The 26,929-nt window shown below is 36.1% G+C and overlaps 1 protein-coding gene across 1 annotated transcript in view; it reads left to right on the forward strand.

Annotated features, from left to right (window-relative positions):
- SPAG1 (sperm associated antigen 1) overlaps positions 1 to 26,929 on the forward strand; it is a 40,613-nt gene that overhangs the window by 10,226 nt on the left and 3,458 nt on the right. The window contains exons 6-17 of the mRNA XM_075085501.1: positions 43 to 161; positions 642 to 747; positions 3,186 to 3,316; positions 3,974 to 4,080; positions 6,377 to 6,539; positions 12,786 to 13,211; positions 13,600 to 13,699; positions 16,890 to 17,042; positions 20,017 to 20,192; positions 21,990 to 22,131; positions 23,025 to 23,151; positions 26,456 to 26,620. Of these exons, the coding sequence (XP_074941602.1) occupies positions 43 to 161; positions 642 to 747; positions 3,186 to 3,316; positions 3,974 to 4,080; positions 6,377 to 6,539; positions 12,786 to 13,211; positions 13,600 to 13,699; positions 16,890 to 17,042; positions 20,017 to 20,192; positions 21,990 to 22,131; positions 23,025 to 23,151; positions 26,456 to 26,620 (1,915 nt within the window). The remainder of the gene's footprint in view (positions 1 to 42; positions 162 to 641; positions 748 to 3,185; positions 3,317 to 3,973; positions 4,081 to 6,376; positions 6,540 to 12,785; positions 13,212 to 13,599; positions 13,700 to 16,889; positions 17,043 to 20,016; positions 20,193 to 21,989; positions 22,132 to 23,024; positions 23,152 to 26,455; positions 26,621 to 26,929) is intronic.

The raw sequence follows: 26,929 nt of genomic DNA on the forward strand, positions 1-26,929 counted from the left end.
GCTGCGCAGCACTATTGAATTTGTTGTTTTTGTTAATTTAAGGTTCGATGTGGAAAAGGAGTGTTCTAAAATTGATGAAGGCTGTGAAGAAAATAACTCAAAAGGAAGATTCTTTAGTAGGCCAAGTCTACCTATAATCGAAAAGAAAATAGACACAACTGGTAATGTCTTAGAAACATAATTTTTCTTTAGTTATAATACTGTGGTGTAGAGTGTGAATACAAATTGAAAAGCAATTTATAGAAGTGAAAGTGTCTATTTTTCACCCCCTAGAGGTGCTCAAAGTTCTTAGGAGGTTAACTGAAGCCATAATTGAAAAAATTCTAGTCTTGGTGTTAATAATCAGTTAAAATATTGATGTTGTGTTTAGGTTGAGAGCACTAGGTAAAGAAATAATGCATAGTTCTGCTATTATAAATCAATGGTAGAGGTTAGCCAACCACTTTCATCTTGCGTTCTGAATTATATGTATATCAGAAGGATTTAGGTTCTTATTATAGAAAATAAAGTACAGATTTGTCTTTTAGTAAGCCACATTATTTAAAAAAAATATACACATGGTGGCATTCAAACTATTTTAGCTGACAATGTTTTGACTGCATCTGTGAAAGTTGTTAGTTATGTATGAATATTTTTTCTAGGCATGACAGTGAAAGAGAAGATTTTTATTGCTACTCGTGAAAAAGAAAAGGGAAATGAAGCCTTTGCCATTGGGGATTATTTGGAAGCAGTGACATATTACAGTCGGTGGGTAAATACTGTTGTGTTCTTTTATTTTAATACCTGTTACTTGTGAATATTGTTTTTAAAGCAATGTAATTAAAGCATTTTCTTACTGAAGCAACTAGTGACAATTAGATTATTTTCAAGAGGGCAAAAAGATTTGCAGAAGACTACTTAAAGTAGTGTTGCATCCAGATAATTATTTTTATTTATCAGGAAGATAAGTGGATAAATAGTGATGGGATGCAATCTGCAAGTGTCAGAAAGTTCTTCAGGTTTTTCAAAACCATTGAGATTCAAGGGCAAGTTTACAAAAATAAAAGGATAAGCGGTGTGTTGAGAAACTAAATTAATTACAAAGGAATTCTAATTAATCATATTGGTAGGCTTGTCTCCATTGTTAGTAAGTAAAATTGATTTAATAACTTCTTCTTACGAGAAAGAAAAATCATTGTGTGCAGCTTCATCATAACACTGTCTGTAATTAGTAGCAGTCCAGAAGAAAAGTATATAAACACTGGATATAAAAAAATATGAAACTCTTACAGGTTGCTTGTCTAATTTAGCGCATGGTGGGCTACATTCAGACTTTGGCTTCATTTATATAAATAGAGGTTGTTGCTACAGGACCGCTGCTGTAGTTGTTTCAAAAGTAGAAGAGTTAAAGGTGAACGGGATTGAGCACAAGAGAAGAGAAGGATAGCATTTCATTTAAGGTATCTGAATGCTACCTTGGGAGAAGTAGGCTTTTTCTTTACCTTTTTCACATTGTTCAAACACAGTGCCATGTATGCAAACCAGGATTTGCATGAGACCAACATTTGTTTCTCATTTGCAGACTACCCATCTTGAGACACTAGAGGTCTGACTTGCAAAAGCGCTGACTCCTAACATGCTGAAGTGATGTTAAAAGAAACTCAATTGTTATGTTTAACTCTGTGCTTTGAAATTATAAGGACTTAAAAAACCCATGAGTTCTAGAAGTGTCAAAGTTGTCACTTAGAAATTGAGAGCATATGGGAATCTTGGTGTATTAATTACCAGTGTAAACTGAGGGTAATGATATGGTACTACTGTGAGATGAAGTGTTATGATAACTCATGGGCTGTGATATTATGGTGAGATATCCTAAAAAAAAAATTCTGAGGAAGCTAATGTGTCTGTGGTCAGTGCAGAGAAGTATGGAGAAGATAATGAATAGGAATAAATTGTGTGAAACAGCAAGAAAATAAATGTTGAACAGATTTACGTTTAGGATGCACCATTCATACTGTCACTGAAGGAGGGAGGGTTTTGTAGAACAGCTTATGAAAATTTACCTGGAGATTGTTGATGTATATATGTGCACAAAGGTATTGATATTCATAGTGCACAGGCTGTTTAAAATGAGACATTTGATGTGCATTTTTTTGTTCTTGACTTGCAGCTTTAAGATGGTTTTATTTATTTTAATACATGATCATGAATATAAAAACTGTCCACAGTTGTATTTCATACACAAAAAAATAAAATAAAAATTTTCTCTTGCCTGTTCCAAGACAAACCTTCATACATTTAATCACTGCTTAGACTAGTATGTATCTCTTCCTCCTCACCTTCCTACTCTTTCTAAAGAGCCTGCATGCCTCCATCACAGCACTCCAGCCATGCAAACTATCCCACCATATCTCTGTTGTCTCACTGAGATCATAGCTGCACAGACCTTTCATTCTTTTTTATTTCCCATGCTTTGTGCTTTTGTGCACAAGCACTTGAGATGGTCCTCTGGTCATGCTTTTTTTCACAAAGTGTGGGTCTCTTCCAGCATGCTGTCCCCCCAGCACTTCCCTATTGCTCCCTCTTCTCAGTGAACACAGTTTAGAGCATTCCTTGCTACGTTAGCAAGGGTGTTGGCAAAGATTGTCTTGCACCACTTTGTCATATGGATCCCAGTTGTCTTTGTTCCTCAGAGACCATCCTGTTGTTATAGAAGCTAAAGCCCTGCCTGCAATACCAGCCACACAGACAGATATTGAGCTGGATGATACATTCACTGCTACCTGAGTCTTTCCCTTTTACAAGCAAGGTCAAGGAGAAGCCCGTGTGGCCCCCCATGGTCTTCATCATAGCCTCCAGAGCTCAGTAGTTAACTCTTGATACTCCAAAGGTTTCATTTGGCAGTTTCATTTGAGTCTACGTGGATGACAGCAAGAGGTATTAGTTTAAGGGACAAATGAGCCATAGCATCTTCTCTGCAACATTTCAGATCTAAGCCCTGGCAAGTAACGGACTCTGAAGATGGTAAATCTAGTTGATGGATGCTTGCCTCTAGTCTCACAGGAAGGAGTCTGTAACCATTATTGTGGTTGGAATATCAGTATTAATATTGTTATAATACTGTTTTCAGCTTCCAGTAGTGGAGTATTTCTACATTCAGGTTTTCTAACTATAAGCCTATCATGGTCAATACTCCATTTTTTCAGGAGTATATCAGTAATACCCACTGCAGCTGCATATAATAACAAAGCTCAAGCAGAAATCAAACTTCAGGACTGGGACAATGCTTTGCAGGATTGTGAGAAGGTACTAGATATGGAACCTGGCAATGTAAAAGGTAAAGTAGAACATAAGCTTGCCCTTCTATGTGTTATTTTATTTCTAGAAAATAAAATGGCATATATCCATTCATGTTGTTAGTTGACTTCATTGAACTTTAGATCAAGTCCAAGTATAAAGAAGAAAACTGAGTAGCTCCCCAAAGTAAGTTTAATAGCATTTTGGGGGTCAGGGAAGTTTTATGCAGTCCATCCTGTTGATCTGTAATGTGTATTCTTATACAGTACCATGGGGCTAACTGTTATTTTTTTAATATGATGACTATAAGCCCTCTTGTATTCATGCAGCGCACTGTCCATAATACCCACAAAAGTATTAATTACCTTAAAAGTGACGTGAAAACAATGAAAGTTGCTGATCTAAGCCTTTCTAAAAGCAAGGGCTTGAATGTAGCTAACTATATTTGCATGGCAGGAGGCAGAACATTGGAAAAATATGAAAAAATGCTTCACAATTCATGATTGCTATCCCAAAAGGCGTCATGTGAAATTACATCATTAAAAAATATCAAGAGAATAGCTATTACTAATACAGAGTCATTATGCAGTAAATGCAGAATTTTAAAAACTGTTTTATGCTTAATATGTCTAGAAAAATAGTGTGTTATCTGCTTTATGCTTCATATACATAAATAATATACTATGTTCCTCTGTAGCTCTGATGCGCCATGCCACTGTACACAATCAGCTGCAGAATTACCAGGCAGCTATAGAGGATCTGACGAAAGTATTATGTGTTGAACCAGAAAACGCTATAGCTAAGGTAAAGATAATTCAGATGAATATGACTAGAAAAAGTTTGCATGCAGTTGTAGCTTAAAGTGAGTACAGTTTATATTGTTTGATTTGAATATGAGTTTTGAGGACACACTCGATCTTATTGTGCCAGTGATCAGTTTCCCAAGACCATATAGGTGCCTGTGGTGGAAATCAGGTACCTGAACATGACCAGAACTTCTGTTCACTACTTAATTGTGAGAACCTGTAGGCACTCAAGTCATCTTTATTAACGTAATTTAGGTGCCTAAAATTTTGCTGCTGAACATGCTTACAATATTAGTGTCTTAGCTGACCAAAGTTATTTGGAAGTTTCTCTCAAAGAGATCCATTGGGATAGGTGTATTTAAGTTTGACACATAATCCACAAGAAAAATTCAAAAGAGATGCCAAGTTTTTATTGCAAAGTTAACCCAAAATGAGAGGATCTGGGTTCTGTCCTCACTTCAGCCTGATTTCTCACCTTCAGGCTAGAATGAAGAACCTTTCATGCCTTCTGATGAATCTGGACCCTTCTTAGCCAATTTTGGGTCTAAGAAAGCTGTATGTTTTCTTTGGAAACTCGGGGTCAGGATGTGGTCCTTGTACTACTACTACTATTTAGGAGACGATTGGTTCGTGTAATTTCATTGGTATCTTCTTAGGGATGTTTTGTGGATTAGGACCCAGTCCTTGCATTTGGATTCTACATGTCCTAAGAATCTTCAGTACTAGGCAGTTCTGATACTAAACTGCTCTTTGCCTGTTAATTATGAGTCCATCATACTGTTACCCTCCCAGTTTCTTTACGTATGACTTCTGGATGCTGTGCAATTGCCTCATCACCTGAATTCTATTCAGATCTTATTTTTGGCACGTTTTGAGCTGCTAGCAGCTTGCTGATGGCTATTTCTTTCTGTGGAGTTGATCACTGCTATTGCCTGCACCAGTGAGAGAGGTCCAAGCCTGTTACGTCAAATGCACCACACACAGCATTTGTCCCGTTTAGGGTGTTCTTGGAGCTAGGTTCCTGTCCAGAATAGTTCCCAAGTTCTACACCAACCAAGGAATCAAGCTGCCTGCTTGGTTCCCCACCCCCTTTTCTTTCTTTTTAAACACCTGTCTTAATTTGAGTTCTAAAAGAGCTTTTGAGTTTGGTTTTTTTTCTAAGACTGAACCACTAAATAGCTTGTGAGTCTGTGTGTTGTCACAGTGTTGACAAACCAGACATAAGATACTTATTCAAGTATGCTCTTCCAGAGATCCAGATACATTAGTAGCTTTGCTGAGCAATGCTTCTGTAGCTGGAAGCAGATGTCTGTACTTTGTCCTTATCTGTGCCAGCTATTATGCCTTGGCTGAGACATCTAGAGGTGACAGACTGCTTGGCAGGGCATTTTTTGAGTTACTCTTTGCTCGGAGGATCCTCAAAACCCTCCTGAGCTAAATATGAATGTATTTACATGCAGAGTGAATGTTTATGTGCAGAGTCACTAAAATAAAGGTAAATTGCTTGTCAGCAACTGGAATTCTTCAAGGTACTTTGTCCACATGAATCTTTGCTTGTCCCTGCTCTGGTTTTACCTTTTTCTTGAGGAAGTGAGTACTGAAATGGCACTTCCTTGTACAGTATTGAATTAAATTCAGACTAGTGCATAATGTTGGGTGTGTCTTACTCTGCTCTGAAAGTGTGAGGTGCAATTGGAGGGTTTTTTTTGAGTAATCAAAAAATGTTTATGGAATGAGAGGCTGTTTGAGCATGTAATTTGCATTTCTTACAAGAGCAGCAAACCTTTTCATTATTCAACAGTCTTCTTCTGCTACGCTGCTAAGAAGTTGTTGCCTCTTTTGGTTCTAGTTCTATCAGTTACATTCCTCCACCAGATACCAAATTCTCTATAGCATAAGTTTTGATAAACTGATTATAGTTTTTTTCAGAGATTCTGGAAAAAGCCTGTTTTCTACATGTCTCTTCTGAGTAGACCATGCCAGATATCACAACAGTACAATCTAGTTTTTTTCCTTTTAATTTTTTTTGCTTAAGCAGTTCCTTCAAGAAAATTACTTATTTGTGTGATATCTTCTGAGTTTCTAAGAGACAGTTGAGTGTTAATCTTGGTTTTGATACTGACTCTTGGAAAAGTCATGTTTATTTTCTCTGTTTTTATATTGGTAACATTTATCTCAATAGTCTTCAGGATCTTACGTGGATTATTTAACAGAATGTATTTTCTGTATATAAATTACCATTTATATACTTATAGAAAAAGGCTTCTGCTATTGCTGTTTTTTCTTTATTACAGAAAAATCTGCTAGAGATAGAAAAGAAACTAAAAGGTTTAAAACCTGCATCAGAGAGTCAAGGCAAAGGAAAAAGAATACTTATTCAAGATATAGAGGATGCAGAAGGTGATGAAGAAAGACGGGAAAATAGAGAAGAACATGACAGAACCAGTGGAGATAAAAGTAATGTCATGTAATTTCCTATTTATTTTTAACCTGATGAAAAAATCATTGCCTTTGATATTGCAATGTTTATTCACACAATTCATTCATATCTGCTTGCATAGAATTTTTCCTGTTTGAAGACTAAAATTGCATTCACTACTTAAAGTAGATCGGCGTGTGAAAACTTAGAATCCAGTTTTATTACGCATCTTTGGAATTATTTCTACAAAGGGTATAACAGAGACAGATAGAAAATGTTGCAATAAATCACCTACTTCCCTCTCTTCTGTGTAATTTTATACCTATCCTTTGATGTAGCCCCAGTTGGGAATTTCTTCTGATGTTAGAGAACATTTTGTGTTCCTTAGCTCTTTCTCTTGCACAGCTTTCCTGCCTTCCCACCATGACTTCTTCTGCATTATTCCTCCCTTGATTGGATCAAAGGGTGTAAAAATGATCAAGTGGCAGGTAATTTCATTTGTTGTTGTTGTTTGTTTTGAAAACTATCGTGCTTTTTTTGTTTGTTTTCCATGTAAGAGATCATCTGTGTGCTCCAAAAGTATGTATTAGAGATAAACAACATGTAATTTTTGTTCTGTATGTATTTTACAAGTAATTGAAGTGCAACTCCCATTCATGGATGAGTGTGTGACTAACTGTGAGGCTGCTGAGATGAAGCTACAGGCCTAATGAGAGTACATTACTTGTAGGAGGAAGTGAGGCAGCAGGGGCTATCAAGGCTTGCACTGGCAGGTTGCTTTTAGATTCCACTGCGTGTCTGGGCTCCAACCTGCAACACAGTAACATCCCTGGGTTGATTTCCACCCTTTCTCCTTTCTGTTGGTTCCTTAAGGTAATGTGGGACAACAACTGTGGCTTCTGTGTTTTCTGTAGCCTGTGTAGTTATCTTGAAATTAAATCAGTCTGTGGCTTTTCCAACTTAATTGAGAATGTTAGACTGTACATGTATGACATAATAATGCATTATTTGCACACAAATTGAAGGAAAATACATTTTTCAAAATCGGTAGGTATCCACTAAGTCTCTTCAGCTAAAACCCTGGAAGAAAGGAAGCAACATGTCCCTAGCCTTAAGTATTAGTTAATTTGGGGTTGCTTTCCACCAGGAGCTAGATGACTAAATGCCTTCTAGCTCCATAGGAAGACTCTCATTCTGTTGATGAAAGGTTGAGCTTTTAAATATAGGGAGGATTGTCCATATGTGTTCATCTGATATACCTAAGTATTTTTGAGATTTAGGAGGCAAGCATCTTCATAGATTACTCTGTGTTTTAAAGTACAAGTGGAAAAAATACAGAGTCAGTTATTGAATAAATCTCATCTGATATGGTCTGTGAACCTAATAGCAATAAGTAGACTATGTGTCTTGTATGTCTTCTCTATATATCTAGTCATGTAGTCGCAGTCAGTCCAGTACTCCATGTTGTCCAGTCATGTAGTCACATTTTTTTCACATTCTAGTTGGTAAGCCTCACGCATTCCTACTAAACTAATAATTCAGAAGTTGGAAGAAAAACAACAAAATATTTTTTTTCTTTAGCTCTGAAGAGTTGATTTCTCAGCTTGAAACAAAACAGTCTAAATAAAGATTGTAGTCTCTCTTCATCTTCTATGTCTCTGAAAGCAAAAGTAAATAAAATCCTTTTTGTACAACAGAAACAGAAAATTGCTTATGTCCTAGAGACTGTAAAAAACAGTATTCAGGCACTATAAAAACTAAAAATCATGTATGTACTGACAAAGTGCCTGATATTTTGATGTGTTTATAGAACTTGTAATCTCAACTGATAAAAATGGTTTAAAGATAAATAAATATATTTTAAATAGCCCCATTTAATTCATAATAATTTGCTGAATTGTGTGGTATTTACTTGATCTGTAACAATAATTTTAAAAATATTGTAGTAAACAGTTCTGAAATTTAGTAAATATTTATTCATAAAAAAGAGCATTTAAACAAATGAAGTCTAAGCTAGCGTTGAAATTATTATTTCCCAACCTGTTATTGCTGAAGTTGACAATAAATCTCTCTTTAAAAGATGTACTTCAAAGACCTACAAGAAACCTCGTAACAAACAAAGCCAAGTTTTCCAAGTTGACCATGGGAAAAGATGTTGCCTAGAGAGTGCTTTCTTTGTGCATGGTTTATTTATTACACTTAGAGGTGAAGAGAATATTCCTCTGGATGAGACCTTCTTCCCAATTCAGGACATATATATTTTTTATTTTCGTATGCGCCCTGCTGGTTTGTACACCTTGAGATTGCTGGCTTGGCACACTGACACTTGGTGTAGAAGCATCAGAGCACCTCTTTTTCCTTTGTGTTTCCTTCATCTGAATTCTAGTTTCACTGCCTATGTGGTATTAAACTAACTTGATGCCACAGCAGTTGGCTACAGAGAATTATTTTGTGATTTTTTTTTTCCAGTCTGTTTTCTACTTGATGGCACAAAATTAAGGTTTTTGTCATTGAACATGACAATATTGTGATTTGGAACCACTGTTAGACTGAAGATCATCTCCTTATATTGCTCTGCTATCTTGTGACTTTGTTTTCTTTCACTAGATCATCCTTTTTTGGGAAAGTTGTTAGGAGCTGAATAGGTATGAAAACTCTCTACATCCTTGATGAATTATGCACAGTGTTCTCAACTGGTCTTGACCATGATTCATGGTTTCTCTCAAGTAATGTGCTTCCTGCCCTTAAATAAACAGAGCTGTCATCATAATGACTGATTTACAGCCTTCCAAAACAAATAGGCATTGATTACACTCTCTTAATTTCTCTTGTTGATTTTCTAAACATGTTTTATGAAGATGTTTTATCCAGATAAATCTGGATCCTTCCTCTTTATATTTTTACTTGTTCTTGAATTATTCCATGTGGAGTAGTGAAACATTTATTTGATGTTACAGGTAATTATTCAACATATGTGTGAATGTTTCATGGCTTTTCACAGAGAACAGTGAGTAAGGTCTTAGATTAGCATTTTGAAGTGTCTGATTTGTTGAGAAGCAAAGCATATTGGGTAGGAGACCATTAGAAATTAGAGCTCTTCCCTACTTAAGCAATCAGCTGTGCTTGCTGTTGTATTTTTGTCATTCCTGGTATTGCTTTCTGCTCTCCTCTACCACTGAAGCTCTGGGATAATTGAGATGTTACCAGTTGGTTAATGCTTACTGGCTGCTCTGTATCCTCACTTACCTGGCCTTTATGCCATACATAATTTCGCACCTATGCAATTCTTAATTTGTAGTAATCTCTGTGACCAGAATTTTACCGGAATAGGAAGTTTCTTTGCCATCGTAGCCTTGAATAATTCACTCTGTTCTCCTTATGGTTAGAAGCCTTATTGATGAGGTCTTGTATGAGGACATTTGGTCACCCTGTTATCCAATATAATACTTACTCTGTATTCCTTGATCCTCTTTTCAGTGTGCTTGTTCATGTGCTATTTTTGATTTTTAGAGTTTTAAATTCTCTGAAGAAGGAGCTCTCATAATTGATTTGTACAGCATCTAGCACAATGGAGCCCAACCTCCTGTGGCTTTTAGGCTCCATTGCAAGCTTGTAATATGCAAATTTAGATAATGTTAAAAGAAACAGCATTGAAAATTAAATCTAGAATTGCGTTGGTGATGCATATCCTGAAGTTAAGAAAAACCCTCAGTTACAGTGTCAGTTTAAATGCTGACCAGTAAATCTTTTTTCATTCTTTATGAACACAGACTGCTCCTAAGCAGGCAGAGGTTGGGGTTATTTGAGAAGTCTGTTCATTATATGTTCTGGCTCAGAACAATCCAACTACAATCTCAGTCAGCTAAACCAAGAACACATAATACAATACAGGTATTTGCTGACTGTGTGTAGCACAAAAGTAAAACATTATTTAAAATTATTAAAAATTAATCTGTGGCGATTTGGACCATTCCAGTTGCCTTCATATGTAGATAGTCCAGAGTGGATAAAAGAGTTGAGAATGTTTCCTGACTTCATAATAGGCAAGGTCATTGTGAACTGAACTTAGATATGTTGCTTTTAATTCTGCCGTCGCTATTTTTATGCCATGCTTCTGGAGGATAAATACTTTGTGTAGCTGGAAATTAATTTTAAATTTAAGTTATCCATTACAAAAAAAATGCTTCAAATATTCTCTTTGGAGTATTCAATAACTTTTGTTTTATGACAGTCCTTCCATTTTAAGCTCATTATTTTAGTATGAACACGAATTAAAATTCTTCCTAGTTTGTATTTGTTTACAACAATGCAAATCCTATCCATACGTTTCAGTACCTTTCTCTAACTTTCATTTGGAATTTATAATGTAACTAGATCTTTTGGGTTTTTTTTTTTTTCTTTGAAAAGTTCACAAGTGCTGATATTTTTATTTTTTTTTAAGGCAAAGCCCAGTATACTGCTGTCATGAATACATTTCTCCATAGGGACCAAAAGAGGAATATTGTTTATGTTATAAATACTGAAACTGAAAGGCACTGAGAATTAGATTTGAGAAATATGTATGTACAATTTTGCGCATGGTGTTTACTCAGTCCAGAAATATTTAGGCGATTAATGTAACCTGACAGCTAAGCAAGTTAGCTATGGGTATTCTTATTTTCAAGGGGACTCCAAATGCTATAAATGTTTCCGTTTTAATCCAGGGTTAGTTCTGGGCACTTAATCTTCAGGAAATTTTCTCCTGTATTCAGGAAATTACATTCACATTAATGACAGTCACATTCACATCACACATTATCTGCCTTTCTTGCTTTGTCTTGAGTAGTTGGGATGCTCTTCAAGAGTGTTTTGCTGTAGCATTTTTTTTATAAAAACTTGTCCCATCGCTTGTTTGTCTGTGACATTTAAAATTCTTTTTCCCTTTTTCTTTTTTTTTAGTAGAAGGTACACACAGTATTCTCTGTTTTGGTGGATGTAAAATAAAAGTATTTTAGCATGCATCCTAAGGAAATTATTATTAAGTACTATAGTCTTCATTCATCTGCCCAGCTGGTCTTTTACCCTGATCCACCCTACCAAATAGACTTTAAACCTTTTTGGCATATTTGGCACTGCAAAATTTGTTGGATGGTTGCATAGAGGTCTCAAATATAAATAAATTACATTTTATAAAAATGTCTGCGTGGATAGATTTATCCTCTCATTGGTCCTTACTGTCGACTATAAACTTGTTATTAAACATGGTATTTCAAAACAGAGACCACAACTGGGAAGGATGCAGTTGGAGCTTTTGTCTGTAGCCTCTGAGAATCTTTTGTTTTTAAAAATAGTATGCTTTCCCATCCTGTTCAGTTTGACTTCAGTAACACTTTGTGCATTAAAAAAATAATTTCTGTATTCTGGAACAATCTGGAGTTCATCCATATTCAGTCAACTTCAGAAGTTTAGTTCAAGTCAATTGGAAGCATGTCTCCAATATCTGAAGTGATCAAAAAATTCTGTTGGGCAGATGAGCACATCAAGTTGAGGGAAGGTGAAAACCCAGCATCTTAATTAATAGTACCAAAACACAGGGTTGCTGTTGCGTGACTGGTAGTATCGAGAGTCAGACTTTCTGCTGCAATCTGTATTTGAAAACCCTGGTGGTAGTCTGTGAGGGATTCGGTGAATAAGGAATTATATGTGTCAATATCTGAAACCCTTATTGTATGGTTTTTTCTAATTAAATTAGTAATAAATAGTAGCAAAAAGTGAATTATCAGAACTCTCTATAAAAGGCTTTTTGACATCATGTTTAAATGAAACCTTTTCGAGAATGATTTATAAGCTTTTACCCCTCCTTTTCTATGTTGTATTTGAGGGAGTTTTGAAGTGTGCAACGTTACTGGTTTGTTAGCTGTGTGTTCTAATTTTAACATGCAAGCATTTTGATTTGGCCATGGAAAATCAAAGCATCAGTATTGTACTAGCCAGTATTTAAAGAGTTAATTTCAAGGTGAACCCTGTACCATTCTGACACGACAGAACAGGGGTTTACAATGTACCCAGCAAGGAGAAATGAGATTTCGTAGTAATACCTGCTCAGTAATAATTGCAAATTACTTGTAAGTAGGATTTTTCTTCTGTGTTCTTGGCAGTGTTTTCTGAAGCAAATAAATCGTGGTAACGTTAGGATGCCTGGAGGATTTGGTACCCTGTTCTTTGGCTGTACACCCCTCTTTTGCCAGGACGATAGTTCCTTCTGATGATGCAAGCTCTAACTCAGCTCATTAACTTCCTCGTAGAAATTGGCTTGCCAGTCGGAGGAGTGGCGGCTGCGGAGGAGGCTGACATGGGGAACGCGCACAGAAAGTTTCATAGCAAAGGCGGTGGCAGTAAGGCGGAGGATAGAGAGACACAGAAGCAGAAGGAATCTGCTGAGAGCAGATTAAAAGAAGGCACATCAGAGAAAAAACCGCAAAAGCATTTGTCAGACCATGAAGGTGAAGTTAATGGCTATTTATGCAGCGATCAAAAGAGTGAAAGCCCTGAAGCTGAGATCTGCAGATCGCACGGAGCAGGCTCTCAGTCGGCTGGTGGTGGCAGTTCTACTTCACTTCCTCCTGCTGCAGCAAAACTAAAAAGTGAAGGGAACGAGTTATTTAAGAGTGGACAGTTTGGAGAAGCTGTGCTCAAATACTCGGAAGCAATTGAATATGTCAGCGGTCTAGGTGAGTGTGATACCTTGTACTTAATTCTAGGATTATTGTTTAGATTATTTAAAGGAACTACAAATGAACTAACCTAGCCTATCCCTGGGTTTTTGGCAGGAGTTACTGTGCAGTAAATTCTTTGTCATTGTTAGAGGTTAATTCTCGTGATGCAAAGTACAGGAAGATGAACAAAATAATTTTTTCACTTCCTTGGGGCAGAGCTGTTTGCTTTTATTTATGTATTTGAATAATTACATATTCTAGGTGATGTGATAAAGGAAAGCTTCTTACAGCTTTGCACTGTCAGCAAACTGCATGACTGCAGTGCAACTTACAGTATGCAAGTCTTTAATTCTTGAGTGTCATTTTAGTAATGGTCTTTGATTTTAATTCTAACTTATTTTAGGAGAACAAAGTCCAGATGATTTAAGTATCTTGTACTCAAACAGAGCAGCGTGTTACCTCAAAGAAGGCAACTGCAGTGACTGCATTCAGGATTGTAACAGGTAAATTGCAGCCTCCCATGTAGAGCAACAACATTCCTGATGATGATTAAACTTCTTAACTAATATATTCTTATTGCAGCTTGACTTAGAACAATCTTCAGTAAAGTCTGATTCCCTGTCTAAATGACAGATACCTTTGTCAGTTATGTAAACACCCATATGGAACCTAGAGAAGGAGTAACTTCTAACTTAACTGTCTTACTGTGTGAGGCAGTTGCTAGGCTTCTTGTGTACACAGAAATGCATAGCAGGGTTAAAATGTTTCCTATAAAAGCAGGCTTACTTCAGTCATGCTCTGTAGTAACTTAGGTGTAAAAGCTTTGTTAAGCCAGATGCTTATCACAGTGTTGGAAATTTCTTTCAAGCATGCGTATGGTGTGTGTGTGTTTTCTTTGTGTTTGCTTTGTTGTTTTGTTTTGTTTTTTCTAAATATATACTTGGCAAAGTTATAAACAGTAATTACAACTGTTAAGGAGTTGAGCCTAAGTCCTTTCTGCTTATTGTGTCTTTTAAGGATACAGAGTTAGAGAGGATCAGGCACCTTCAATAACTTCCAAACAGTGCCTTCCACTAAATTATGGTTGTATTTCTAGATGCCTTTTTTATATATTTTCATAGATAGGGTTAGTAAGACAGAGGCTTAAGGTGCAAAAAAGGATCCCAAGACAGTTAGAAATCATATTAATTAATCGGTTGGGTTTTTTACTGCACAACCCAACTGTTAAAAAAAAAACCAACCCCAAACTAAAAATAAAATATGCCTGTAACTTTGTATTAACTAAATATTTGACTTACTGTATATATTCTACCTGACAGAAAAGCTTTATGAAAATGTCATCTGAAAAAATTGACTTGTTAACATGTGTTTTGTTAAAACAGATGCAGGACCGTAGACAGTTAGCTGATAAAACTTAACAGCCATCACATTCTTCTGTTCAGGAGGTTTGAAACATGTAAGACTTCAACTGAAATCAGTAAAACAAAGGTTTTGGGCTTTGTATTCTTACCAACTGGAAGCTTAGTTTCTTACTATGTAATGATAGCGTCCTTGCTGTCAAGCACATTTTCTGGATATACAAGTGCTTAGTGAACACAACAGAGACAGAAATAATTCAGAGACTGGGAAACAGAACTGCAAAACTGCAAGCATGCATGAATTAGGCAATGTCAACTAAATTTTCTCTAGGTAGCACAACATAAAGGATGATCTACAAGTAGGTTACTTGATTTCAGAGTTAAAAATAGTGTAATGCTGATATTAGCAATATAAAAATAAGTATTGAACATTTATCTTTTATTAACTTTTAGCAATTTAGGGCTTAGAAGTGTATCAAAACTCCACTGTTGGATTGCTCTTTGTCTTGAGACTCTGACTTGGAAGTGCCTTTGTTGTTACAGAAAGTGAAATAGGGCCCCTATGCACTGATGTTATTTTATTTAATGCTGTGATGTGTTTTGGTCCCTGGCTGTATGATATTTACATTCTACCCTGGAAATGTAGTTTCCATTCCCACTGATCACACAGAATCACAGAATCACAAGTTGGAAGGGACCTTGGGGATCATCTAGTCCAACGCTGTTCTTAAGGCACTGTCATCTTCCCCTGAGTTTATTTATGGTTGGTTTTTTATTCATTCTTGATGTTAGGAACCTGAAATTGCGATAATATTCTTCTAAGTTAGCGAATGTCAAGCATTTTTGCAGAGGTTTTGTACAGGCTACGATGTTGTGCACTGTTGTATTTTTCAGATGCGTTCAGCAACATGAAAACAAATGGAATGTTGGAAATATTTATGAAATGGAAATTGGAAATGTTTATTCTAAAACTCATTATTTCTCTAGCTTTAGGGGGAGTAATTGAGCAAAGCCAAGTTACAGCAAAGAAGGCCAACAGCCTCCTGGGCTTATAAACAGGAGCACAGCCAGTGGATTGAGGGAAGTGATTATCCCCTTGCACTCAGCACTTGTTAGACAACATGTATGATAACTGTCAGTTTTTGGCTTCCCCAGTACAAGACAGACAGTGGTCAACTGGAGTGAGTTCAGTGAAGTGTTACTGAGGCGGTTGTGAACTCTGGAGTGCTTGCCTGGAGAGGAGAGGCTGAGGGAACTGGCTTTGCTCAGCTTAGAGAAGAATGGCTTCCAGGGGTCCTAACAGCAGCCTGCCAGTACCTCTGAGGAGATTATCCAGACAGTGGATTCTGGCTATTTTTGGCAGTGCATTGTGGGATGACAAGAGACAGCAGAAAACTAAACCTCACAAGGTTTGGACTGTGTATTAGGAGAAACTTTTGCCCATGAACGTTGGGGGACATTGCAGCAAGTTGTCCAGGGATGTTGTGCAGAGATTCCCTTGGAGGTTTTCAGGGCCCAACTGGATAAAGCCCTGAGCAACTGTGTCTGATCTCAGAGCTGGCCCTACCTGTAGCAGAAGGTCGGACAAGGGACCTCTTAGCCTGAATTACTTCAATATTCCATGAAATCTAATTGGCTAGACTCAACTTAATTTCAGTATCTCAGAGTTTATCTCATTTTCTTCTTAGCAAGAATCATTGATTTATAAAAGGTAGACTTTAATAAATAAAACCTTTGTGGACTGCTTCTTTGTATTGCTGGAAGAGCACATGGTGTTTGAAAGGAGTTCTGATTGCACAGTGTCAGGGGTTGAGCTCAGTTTTGACCAGGCACACTATCAGAAGAGTAAAAGGACAGAATACAGGCAAAAACCTAAAAGCCAGAAAAATACAGGTGTATATTAATGTCTCGCTACATGCATTTATTATGTGCATACTTTCATGTAAGGAAATAAAACTGGAAATCATGTAGGCAAAAGCACCATATACTTGAAATCCCCATGGATCTAGGCATGACTTAAGAAAAATAGCTTTTGTTCCTGAACAGCTGCCGTTACGTTAATCTTTTCTTGTGATGAAAGTAGTTTTCCAGATGGAAGATAGGGATTTGAGTAGAGTAAGTTGTAGCAAAAGCACTAACAATTTCATAACTGCATGTCATTTAGGGTATTACTATAAACTACTTACTACCATTTTCCTTGGTTATGTTACTGTAAGGCCCATCTGAAATCACAAAGTTGTTTGTTACGAATAGTTGTAGATATAATGAGATAGTTTTGTTAATATTATTTCAGTTATTCTGTTTCAGTCCTGCATTTTTCTGTTGTTTTCTCCAGAGCTCTGGAGCTTCAGCCATTTTCCCTTAAGCCACTTCTACGACGAGCAATGGCAAATGAGGCTATGGAGCGGTATCGTCAGGCGTACATTGATTATAAAACAGTCCTACAAATAGACAGCAGCATCCAAGCAGCAAATGATAGTGCTAATAGGTAACTGTGCTTACAAATTTTCTACTCATATCAGTGCAAATAAAAAAATAGAATTCAATTTTGTTTGTTTTACATGCTCCCTCCGTTCTGTATCAGAGGCCGGGTTGTCAGCATGAGTGTGTTGTAACTAGAGGACTGGCAGTTTCATTTAGTTGTTTTCCCGTAGCTTCACAGTTGTCCTCTGCCAGCAGTAGGTCACTTTGTTTTAAAAATCTAATATTTTAAAGGCTTTTTTTAATTGGTGCTTCAACTGATTTTCTTTCCTAAGTTGTATTTGATACCACGTAAAGTAATACTTTAAGGTCCGTACCTTTTCTTTGACATTTCTGTTTCCTTTTCATATTAGCACTCTTCCTGTGGCAGTTGGAGATTTATGTTAAGTGTGAATCCTTCAGTATGCTGCAGCTGCGTAAACAGTGAAGTAACTTGATACAGTGGTTGGCTGCAAAGCCTAGAGGTGTAAAAAATATAATTGAATATTATTTTTAATTTGTGTTAATACTTCCAACATCAATTCTTGCTGCTGAGAGACATCCCAATTTCTGTAATTACATTTCAATAGTGTAAAATTAGTGTTTACACACTATTGTACTTGTGTTCTCATTAACATATAGTAGGTACTTCAGTGCGTGAATGATAGGATTTTCCATTCCCTTTCTTTTAGTGGGCAAAAAAAAGTATTTACGAAAGCAGAACAACCATTAATCATTGAGGAGGAACTCGCATGTGACTTTTAACAACGGAATCTAATACCTTTTTTCTTTTTAAGATAAGGCCATGAGCTCTTACATTATTGCTTCATTAAAAAGTCCATAATATCTTTAAATTCTGTTTATTTGACCAGTGGTGGCCAAAGGAGATCATGATGCTTTATCATCTCCTCTTGGAAGTCTTATTTTTGATGATACAACAAATTTTTACTGATCTTCTGTACTGATCTATGCTGATAATAGAGCACTTGGATTGGTGACATAATTACTCATTCTGGTATCTGTGTGATTATTATACTTTTTTTTTCCCAACCTTCTTGGCTTATTTTATCTGCAGATACTCTTTTCTTATTTCTCCTTGACTTGTAACTTGCTTAGTAATAAGCTTATTTCCTTTTTTCCCCCTTAACACTCTTCCTTTTCTCCTCTCTAGGCCTTCCTTATGTTTTTAGCTTCACTGCTCATTACTCTTTCTTCCCTGGCAACCCATCACCTTATTTCAGCTGCTTCCTCCTTCTTCTCTTCTGCTGGTAATTCATTTTTGCTTGCAAATTCTTAGTTTCTAAAGCATAGATCTCCTGCATAATTGAACTTTTACTATAATGTGTTTTATAATATTTTTATCATTTATTAATTAAATTGAAACTGTTTATCAAGTTATTAATTTTCATTTCCAAAGTATCAGACCTTTTAAAAAATGAATTTGTACAAAAAATTATTGTTACTCTACTGCCTTTTAACTTAAAGGGATAACCCCAAAATGTAATTTAATTTTTTTAATATTAGGAATATCAGGTCTTAACAACCTGCTTTTATTGGGAGATTTCTTTCTTTTTAAGTCCCTGCAGGAAATTGGAGGGCAATGCTGTAGGAAGCTGGCAGGAAAAACTCATCATCCTATTTGTGTCTGAGGGTGGGTTTGATAAATCGTGTTAAGGCTTGTCTTTCTGTACTTACCTAAATAAGCAGGCTTTCCAAAAATCTTAGAATGGAATCGGTGTTCAGTCTGGTGTTTCTAATAATTCTCATGTAAAAGACAAATAGAATTTTTAATATAAAACCTTTACCTGATCTATATTTTTTATGCATATAAAAAGCCTTTTCCTGATCATTTTGCAATCAACAACATTTTAAAAAAATAGTAAACAAGAAAACTTGGTTGGATAATTTATGCTCATTCTATTTCATTTTTCATGTCACATTCAAGGTTCTTACTTTTTTTTTTAAATGTTAATGTATTTTTTTTACACCTGTGCTAGATGGAAATGCAACTAATATACAGATTTCAGGTTTATTGGCTATACTATCAATGTGACTTGTTTTACTACTCAATTCAGAATTCTCCTTTGTTAAAGTAGATAGTAGACTTAGGAGGTGAACTTGACTCTTAAGCTCATTTTGAGATTAGAAGATGTTTATCTCACTATTATTCTCATTCTCATAATTAACACATATTTGGTTTTGTTTTGTTTTTTAAATACTAGAAAAATTGTAATGGAACCATGAAGTTTTGTGTGGCTTTACTCACTATGTTTACTTAGACCTTTCTCCAAAATGTGTCACAGCAATGGGAAATTACCACCTGAATGGATTTTTGGATTGAATCTCTTATGTGTGGAAATAGTTGACCTAAATAGACTTACGTGTGTGTGCGTGTATGTGTTAGTTTAAGAAAGACTGAACAGTTTTCATGTATTTTCTTTGCATTTTTAAATGGCGAAAAAGAATGCTTGATTGACAAATTTGACTATTCTATAAAATGCAACTTAATACCTACTTTGTGACCTGCATTGCTTTTTTAGAGAATTGTTGTGTAAGAGGTTTCATTTGACATTGGCAAATTTATGCACCACGCTGTGTCTGAGCATATTGTAATCTACACCCATTACAAGTAACGCCTCTGAACAGCTGAGAAAAGTAAACAAAAGAAATCCTTCAATTTTTTTTTCCTATTTCTTTATTGCATGTGGTAGGCGGCATTTAGAGCTTAGCTGCAAAATTTTGCTTGAATATTTACAGATTGTGCTGAAGTCAGCTTCTTGTCTTCTAAATGCCAGCATAAATACTCTAAAAAGGGGGAAAATCTTAAATGAGTGCAACACCGTTGACTGCCATGACAATCTTTTTTTAAACTAGTTATAAGGATATTTTTTCCAGTTGTTTTTTGAAAAAATGGAACATTGCATTATTTCATTTGGGTGTAAGTTATTAAAGCGTGAGTTAAATATATGAAAAGTCATGTTGGTGGGGCTTTTCTCTTCCAGAATAACAAAGACTTTAATAGATCAGGATGGTCCCAGCTGGAGGGAGAAACTGCCACGAATTCCAGTTGTCCCAGTTGCTGCTCAGCTACACAGGTGGGACGGAGGAAACTGTGCTTCAGAGAATAAGCCAAGAAGTACTACAGATACCAACAGAGGAGAACAGCTGCAGATGGAACGTACGTATAGTTAATGTAAATATATATATATAAAAATTTAATTTAAAAATGGAATATGATTTAATAATATCAAAGAAACTGCTTTAGAAAATATTTATCAGAGATTTGTGAAAAGCCAAGTTAGATGATGGTCATTTACGTGACTGGGTTTATTGTGTTTTATGGAGCCAGTTATGATAAATTTTTTTAAGCCCAATGATATGGTTTGCAGCATGTAATTTCTGAAGTTATGTAAAACAAAAGAAAGTACACCAGAAACTCACTGGCAGACATAGCTCTAAGACTCACCATTGAGTCCTGCCACAAGTATCAGTGGTTTCCCTGACATCATACTACAATGAGAACCCAGTTTTCACCAAAAAACCCACCACCCAAACAAACACTCAACCTCAGTAACATAATCAGCTGCATAATCTGTAGCTGTCATTTAATTGCTCATGTAACCATTACTCAGCGCTTCAGAATAGAAAGGGTAGGTAGACTTCTAGGTGGCCAGTAGTTAGTGAAATGGGCTATAGAGGAACACTTCTGATTTTTTTTTTTTTTTTTTTTTTTAAATGTGCGATGGATTCTAACTTTGACAGTGTGCATTTAGTAGTCAGCTTTCAAAGATCTTAGTTTTGGACTTGTTCACACATAAGCACTGAGTGCTTGACTGCTCTAGGACACTTTCTTCTTCCTGATTTTTTTTCCCCTTCGTTGTAGTTTCTATTTTTCTTCTGTAAATCAGGTGGAGGAACCTTTCCAATTCCGAGGCAACAATGTCTGTTGGGTTTTGTGTCTTACAACTTGAGTTATAATTTAGTTGTGTTTCTTGCATAAGTCTATTCTGGTTTCATGTCATTACTTAATTTTTTTCCCCAAGTCCGTGTGTAGTTTTCTCGCATAGGGGACCGCCATGTTTTTATAGAAGAACTCACTGAGTTTAATTATGGGTTAAAATTATCTAGTTATATACAGTGTTTAAAACCTGAAGCTTGGCAAGGGACTCATATTTAGCGAGGTACAAAAAGTAGATTCTTCCATTATGATTGGCTTAGAGCTATGTTATTGTTTGGTCACAATAGAGACATGAAACTGCAGTCAGGATTTCTGCTGCAAACATAGCTAAAAATTGTAGCCTAACGCAGAAGCATACGCAACAAATGATGTTTAGAGGGAAATGAGTTTAGAAGGAAAGACAGTTATGGAAGAACCCAGTATTAACTAAAAAAAAGTTTAGTTAGGTGTTTTCAGGTTCCCGGAAGCATCTTCTATAAATAGTTATTAACAGAATATTACTGATATATCACTAACCCCTACTGATGTGATGATTTATTTGTCGTTGTCAGTTTAGCATAGTAATTGTGATGGATAGTTGCATGCAGAAAGAATATTAGATCACGTTATGGCTGCCGTGGTGTGTCAGTGGAGATCTAGAAGGCCTTTAATCCTGCTGATTAAGTCTCCACCATTGTAAATAAGACTGGCTATCTCAGTGGAGATATATAGGCCTTTTCTACCACACAGACAGGCTGGGCAGAAGGAGGTGAAAGTGTAGAGCTCTCTGTTGCATTCCCGTTATTTTCAGCAAAATAGTTACCTGGGTGCACAGGGAAATACGTGTTGTGACAAATGTATATAGGATAGTCTATGCCTTTCTTAGAGCAGCAGGGAGATCAGGGACAGAAATGGAAATGTTCAGGCTGATAAAGATACTCCAGATGCCAGGCATTTATTCTTAGTCTGGGTAGGTTATTCAGCTACCTTTACTGAACTGACCTTCTTATGTAACGCTGTGATCCTTTTGTAATGTAGGTGAGGAAGCTGAGGAGAAGTTCAAGATGTTAAAAAACGAAGGGAATGTTTTTGTAAAAAAGGGTAAATATGAAGAAGCTGTAAATAAATACAGCGAATGCATGAAGTTAAATACCAAGGAATGTACGATCTACACTAACAGGTAAAGATCCAAAATCTGACCCCACTTTGTGGGATAACAATAGTTATATTTTCTCATGCAAATAGAGATCTTGCATCACTTCAGCTACTGTTGTAAAACACAAAATGGATTTTTTTTCCCACTTGATGAGTGCTTCTCACAACAAAATTGATTTTTTTTTTTTGTTAAACTGCATTATTTTCCAGGGTGAGCAAGTATTAATGTCACTCACATATATCTTAAAATCTTTATATAACTAGAGTAAGCAATAGTAAAAGTTATAATTAGCATAGCATTTTGCAGCGTTTTTTGAGATACTTGTATAATTTTAGTTAAAAACTAACGTGCTGTAGCAGTATCTCAAATACGAAGGGTCATAGTTCAGAAAAAATGTACATTTTGAGAAAATAAAAGTAGACACATGTCATACAATAACATTATTTTAAAGGTTGACCTAATTCTGCAGCATAATTCTTTATGCTGTAATCTTACCAGCTTTCACAAACTAAGAAGGATTTGATTAGGCCAGTACTTGAATAGGAGACTTCCAAGTAATATTTACATGCAGAAAGCAGTATTGCTTATTTAATCTAGAGCACTTTTTTTAACCTACAATGGCTGTATAAAATCCACACTATATCCACTACTATACTATCATATTATACTGACATAAGCTCTACTTTTAAAATACATCTCTGCCTAACTTGAAGCATTGGTCATGCTTGAGTTTTGACTTTTATTGCAGGAATTGGCCCTCTCTAAATTACTCCCGTGATGTTATTAATACTTCCTGGTTTTGATGTACTTTAAAAAGTACCACATTGAGACATTAATGTTTACAAGTCAAATACTGTCGGCACTACAGCACTGTAGAATTTACTTACATTGCAGTGTATTCTGTTTTTCTGTGTTAGAGCTCTCTGTTACTTGAAACTGTATAAATATGAAGAGGCTAAGCAGGATTGTGATCATGTTCTTCAGATAGAAGATTCTAATATTAAAGCTTTTTATAGAAGAGCACTAGCGTACAAAGGATTACAGGTGAGGAAAAAGAACACGGCAGGTATTCTTAAGCACTTCTAAACTTGCTGATCCTCTTCAAAGGCAATCAGGTAGCTGCAGTCGATGGGTGAATACAAACAAAGTATGCAGTGCTGATGATATATTACTTCATAGAGCATTAGGTATACATAAAATATTATATAAATGTTTTTACAACATGAAAACCTGCATGTTGACTTGTAATAATTTGAGAAAGTACAAGAATATTGGAATAAATGAGGTTTGACTGGAGATTGGTTAAGCAAGCTTCAACTCTGTTCTAACATTCTAATATTATTCTGGGTATCTCAGTCTGGTTTTTTCTGTCAAGGTGTTTACGGTATCTTTGCTGATAACAAATGGATTCTCTCCGAGTCTTGTCTTCATCTGTCCAAACTAAAATCTCAAGATGTCTTTTGGCATCTGCTCATATTTGAGTGCTTGTCGTATTAAACCAGGGTATTAATTATCTTCGTTCTTGCTCTCTTCCTTTTCTAAACACGTTACTAACCTTTGTCGGTAATCTACTTTCTCACTCTGTGGACAGTGTGAGGGCTCATCCTTTTCCTTCCCACCTACACAGCGTTGTTGTCTGTACTGTGTCCAGCTTACACACAGGTTCTTTGAGTATCCTTTTACCTTACCTTCATAAACACAGGCTTATGTTGCTCATATTCATCCTGGATGTGACTGCGAATCTCATGTGCCATCACTCGAACCATGTCATTCCTTTTGTCCATCCTTCTGTTGGTTCCCCTTCTTCAGTGATGTTAATTAGCTTCTACACTCTGTAATTCTTTCATAGCAATCCTTACCCTACCTGTCAGCTCTTACCTGGTATTGAACAATCCGATCAGCTTCTCGCTACTGTTGGCTCATGATGGCAGCTCTCATTATCTACTTTGTATTAAATTTTACAAGTGCCTTTAAACAAGCATCTTTAAGTGCTTCCTGCCATGTTGCTCTTTATAACTGGAGGTGGTCACTCCAAGCATACACTAAGTTCCAGCAGTGTCCATCATAACAATACTTACCTCAGATCTCCATTACGTTTGATGTCTTGACAAAAAAATCACCTGACTGTCTTTCAGCTTACAGATCACCTGAGGACAACCTGCCTGTGTGTGGCCATATACTAGCCTGTTCTCATCCTGTGTTGTAATTCCAAATGCAAGTCTTAGGAACCATGATATATTTGTTCCTCTGTTACAGTAGCTATGAAATGTTGATGTTTTCCTTTGATTAATTTTCAGAGAAGGTGAAAAGTCTTAATTTTGTATAAAATCTTTTCTGTAACTGTGCCAAGCTACCTGGTATTAATCATCTGTAACCTTATGTTGTTGAAGTTGATAAAAAATCAGTATAAATATGAGAAGTATATAGTGATTCTACCAGTCAAAAAAAACAGGAATTACAGAGTAGTAAGAATGTCAAGAATTGGAGAAATAACTTTTGCTTTTTTGAACATCGTAGAAAGAATTACTGGTTTTGTATTCTTGAAGACATAACCTGAAACATGCTGTTCACGGATTCCTTCAGAACAGTCTGAGCCAGGGACTTCCAAAATGTTTTGTTGTGGTTGGATTTAGTGCCTTCATTATTGCTAATTCCAGGGATGTGAGTAATTCACAAAACCAGGGAAAGCAAGAGAAATTATTTGAGGTTGACAAATAACTCTGTAATAAAAGATTTTAAGAGCTAAAAGCATGTAGTTTGGCAAAGACCTAACTGACCTGGGAAGTGTTATTTGTATGTAAACAACCAGATATTTAACCACAAAAGCTGCAGTGGAATTTAATTTAGTAAATTAGGATTTTTTTTTAATAGATCTACTGAGATGCAGTTAAGGGAAGATCAGGAAAAAATCATGCTGATGTGATGAATTAGACCTGTAACACAGGACACAGAACGACAGACTGCATCTTCTACAGCTGATAGTCCAGTCTCTTCCTTTGAGTCTAACCATATTGTATGGGTTTTGTTGAGAAGTCTGGCAGGCTGCAGTTTTAATTCCAGGAGGGCTGATTGTTTGCTGGCCCTTGTGATCGTTTTCAGAAGTCTGTTCCAGAATCTCATTTCTCTGTAGTTGTGAATCTTCACATCTGTAATTTGAATGGTTTGGCTTAATTAGTAGCTGTTCTTTGATGAAAGCGCTCTGCCTCTTTTCTGCAATCATTTGCTAAGGCCAGATAATTCTAGCTCTCTTACTCTTCTTTCATGACATAGCAGACTTCACTTACAGACTTGCCGCAATGGCTCTGCACCTTGAATACTGGTCATCGGTATTGAACAAAATATTCCACGTAGGGATGAGAATATGAGTGACTTGTGCTCTAGTGCTTTTATTGCAGTTGGGATGCTGAGGAAGTACCTCAGCTGGTACATGAGGGTCTTTTTCATGACAATATGAATGACTTACAGTGTCCTTACGATATTGCTTGGGAACAGAAGAAATATGGGGTCCCTCACACAAAGAAATTATGTGCATCTTTTACCATCTGCATGGTCTTTTACTGTTTACTGTTACATTTCATCCTTATTTTTGATACTCCAGCCTTCAAGGTGTTCTGATTTTAATATGTGATATTCAAGTCTTCCTCAGAATTGAGGTAATGCTACTAACTTTGTCCAGAAAATTTAGTCTAAAAAATCATAATTCCTCATGTCAAAATTTGAAATAAAAATATTAAACAAGTTACAAGACTGAAGGTGGAGGAACTGTGTCCTAATGCCACTCTGTCACTGTGTTTGTCCTTCTAATCCTGTTGTTTATCCCAGAGTTCATAATGTAATCTCAGTCATGGGAAGTATAACCAAAGTTTTCCCTTCTTTAACTGTAAGAGATGGTGTGCTGGTTGAAGTCCAGGAAGATTAGGTATATTTTTAATGTAAGCTTTATTTAACACTCTTTTATTGGCAAAGCAAGTATGCAAAATGTTGAAGGACTCACATGATATTAATCTTGAGGAAGTGTTACTCTGTAAGCAGCTATGCTTAAAAGCAGCAACCGTCAATAATCAAATCTCTGATACAGGGAATATGTTTCTTAGAATAAATTATTTCATATTACGTATTTAATACGGAAGTATTTAGTTGTAACGTACTAACTTGAACTCATCCCCGATTTCCTTTTTTCCCTCTAATGAAATGACTGAATTTAGATTTTTTTGTTTTTTTCTACTTAATGCCACAATCCTAGCATTTTTATTTTCCTTAATTGTAAAGGACAGGATGGTAGTTCTAATGGTAGTTCTAATTTTTCTAGTGGTGTGTTTATTAAAAAAAAATTCCCTACTACTTACAGAATTATCAAGCCAGCGTTGATGATTTCAACAGAGTACTTCTAATAGATCCAAATGTTCTTGAAGCAAAAAGGGAACTAGAGGAGGTAACCCAACTGCTTAACCTTGACAGCAGTGCTGCAGCTGGTGGCCAGGAAAAGCAAAGGAAGAAAATAACCATACAAGAGGTATAACTTAACTTTTAAAAGCAGGGCAGTACAGAAGCCACAGATTTGAAGAGATATCATTAAAGCTTTTGTTTTGCACTTGTTAGCTCTACACTTTTTTTGGGTGGGGTTGTATTTTTCATGTTATTTTGAGGGCACATTGGAGGATTCTTGCATATGATGTGTTTGGCATCCCTTCTGTAGGAAAGCCTGGACTGCTTTGAAGTGTATCCAGACTCATAGCAGAAATGGAAAAAAGTAGATTTAGATTGCACTAAACTTGAGGATATGCTCATTGTAAACAAAAACGGTTTAACAGAATACAGCTGT

This window comes from Phalacrocorax aristotelis, chromosome 2 (genome assembly GCF_949628215.1).
Source record: "Phalacrocorax aristotelis chromosome 2, bGulAri2.1, whole genome shotgun sequence".
Taxonomy (NCBI): Eukaryota; Metazoa; Chordata; class Aves; order Suliformes; family Phalacrocoracidae; genus Phalacrocorax; species Phalacrocorax aristotelis.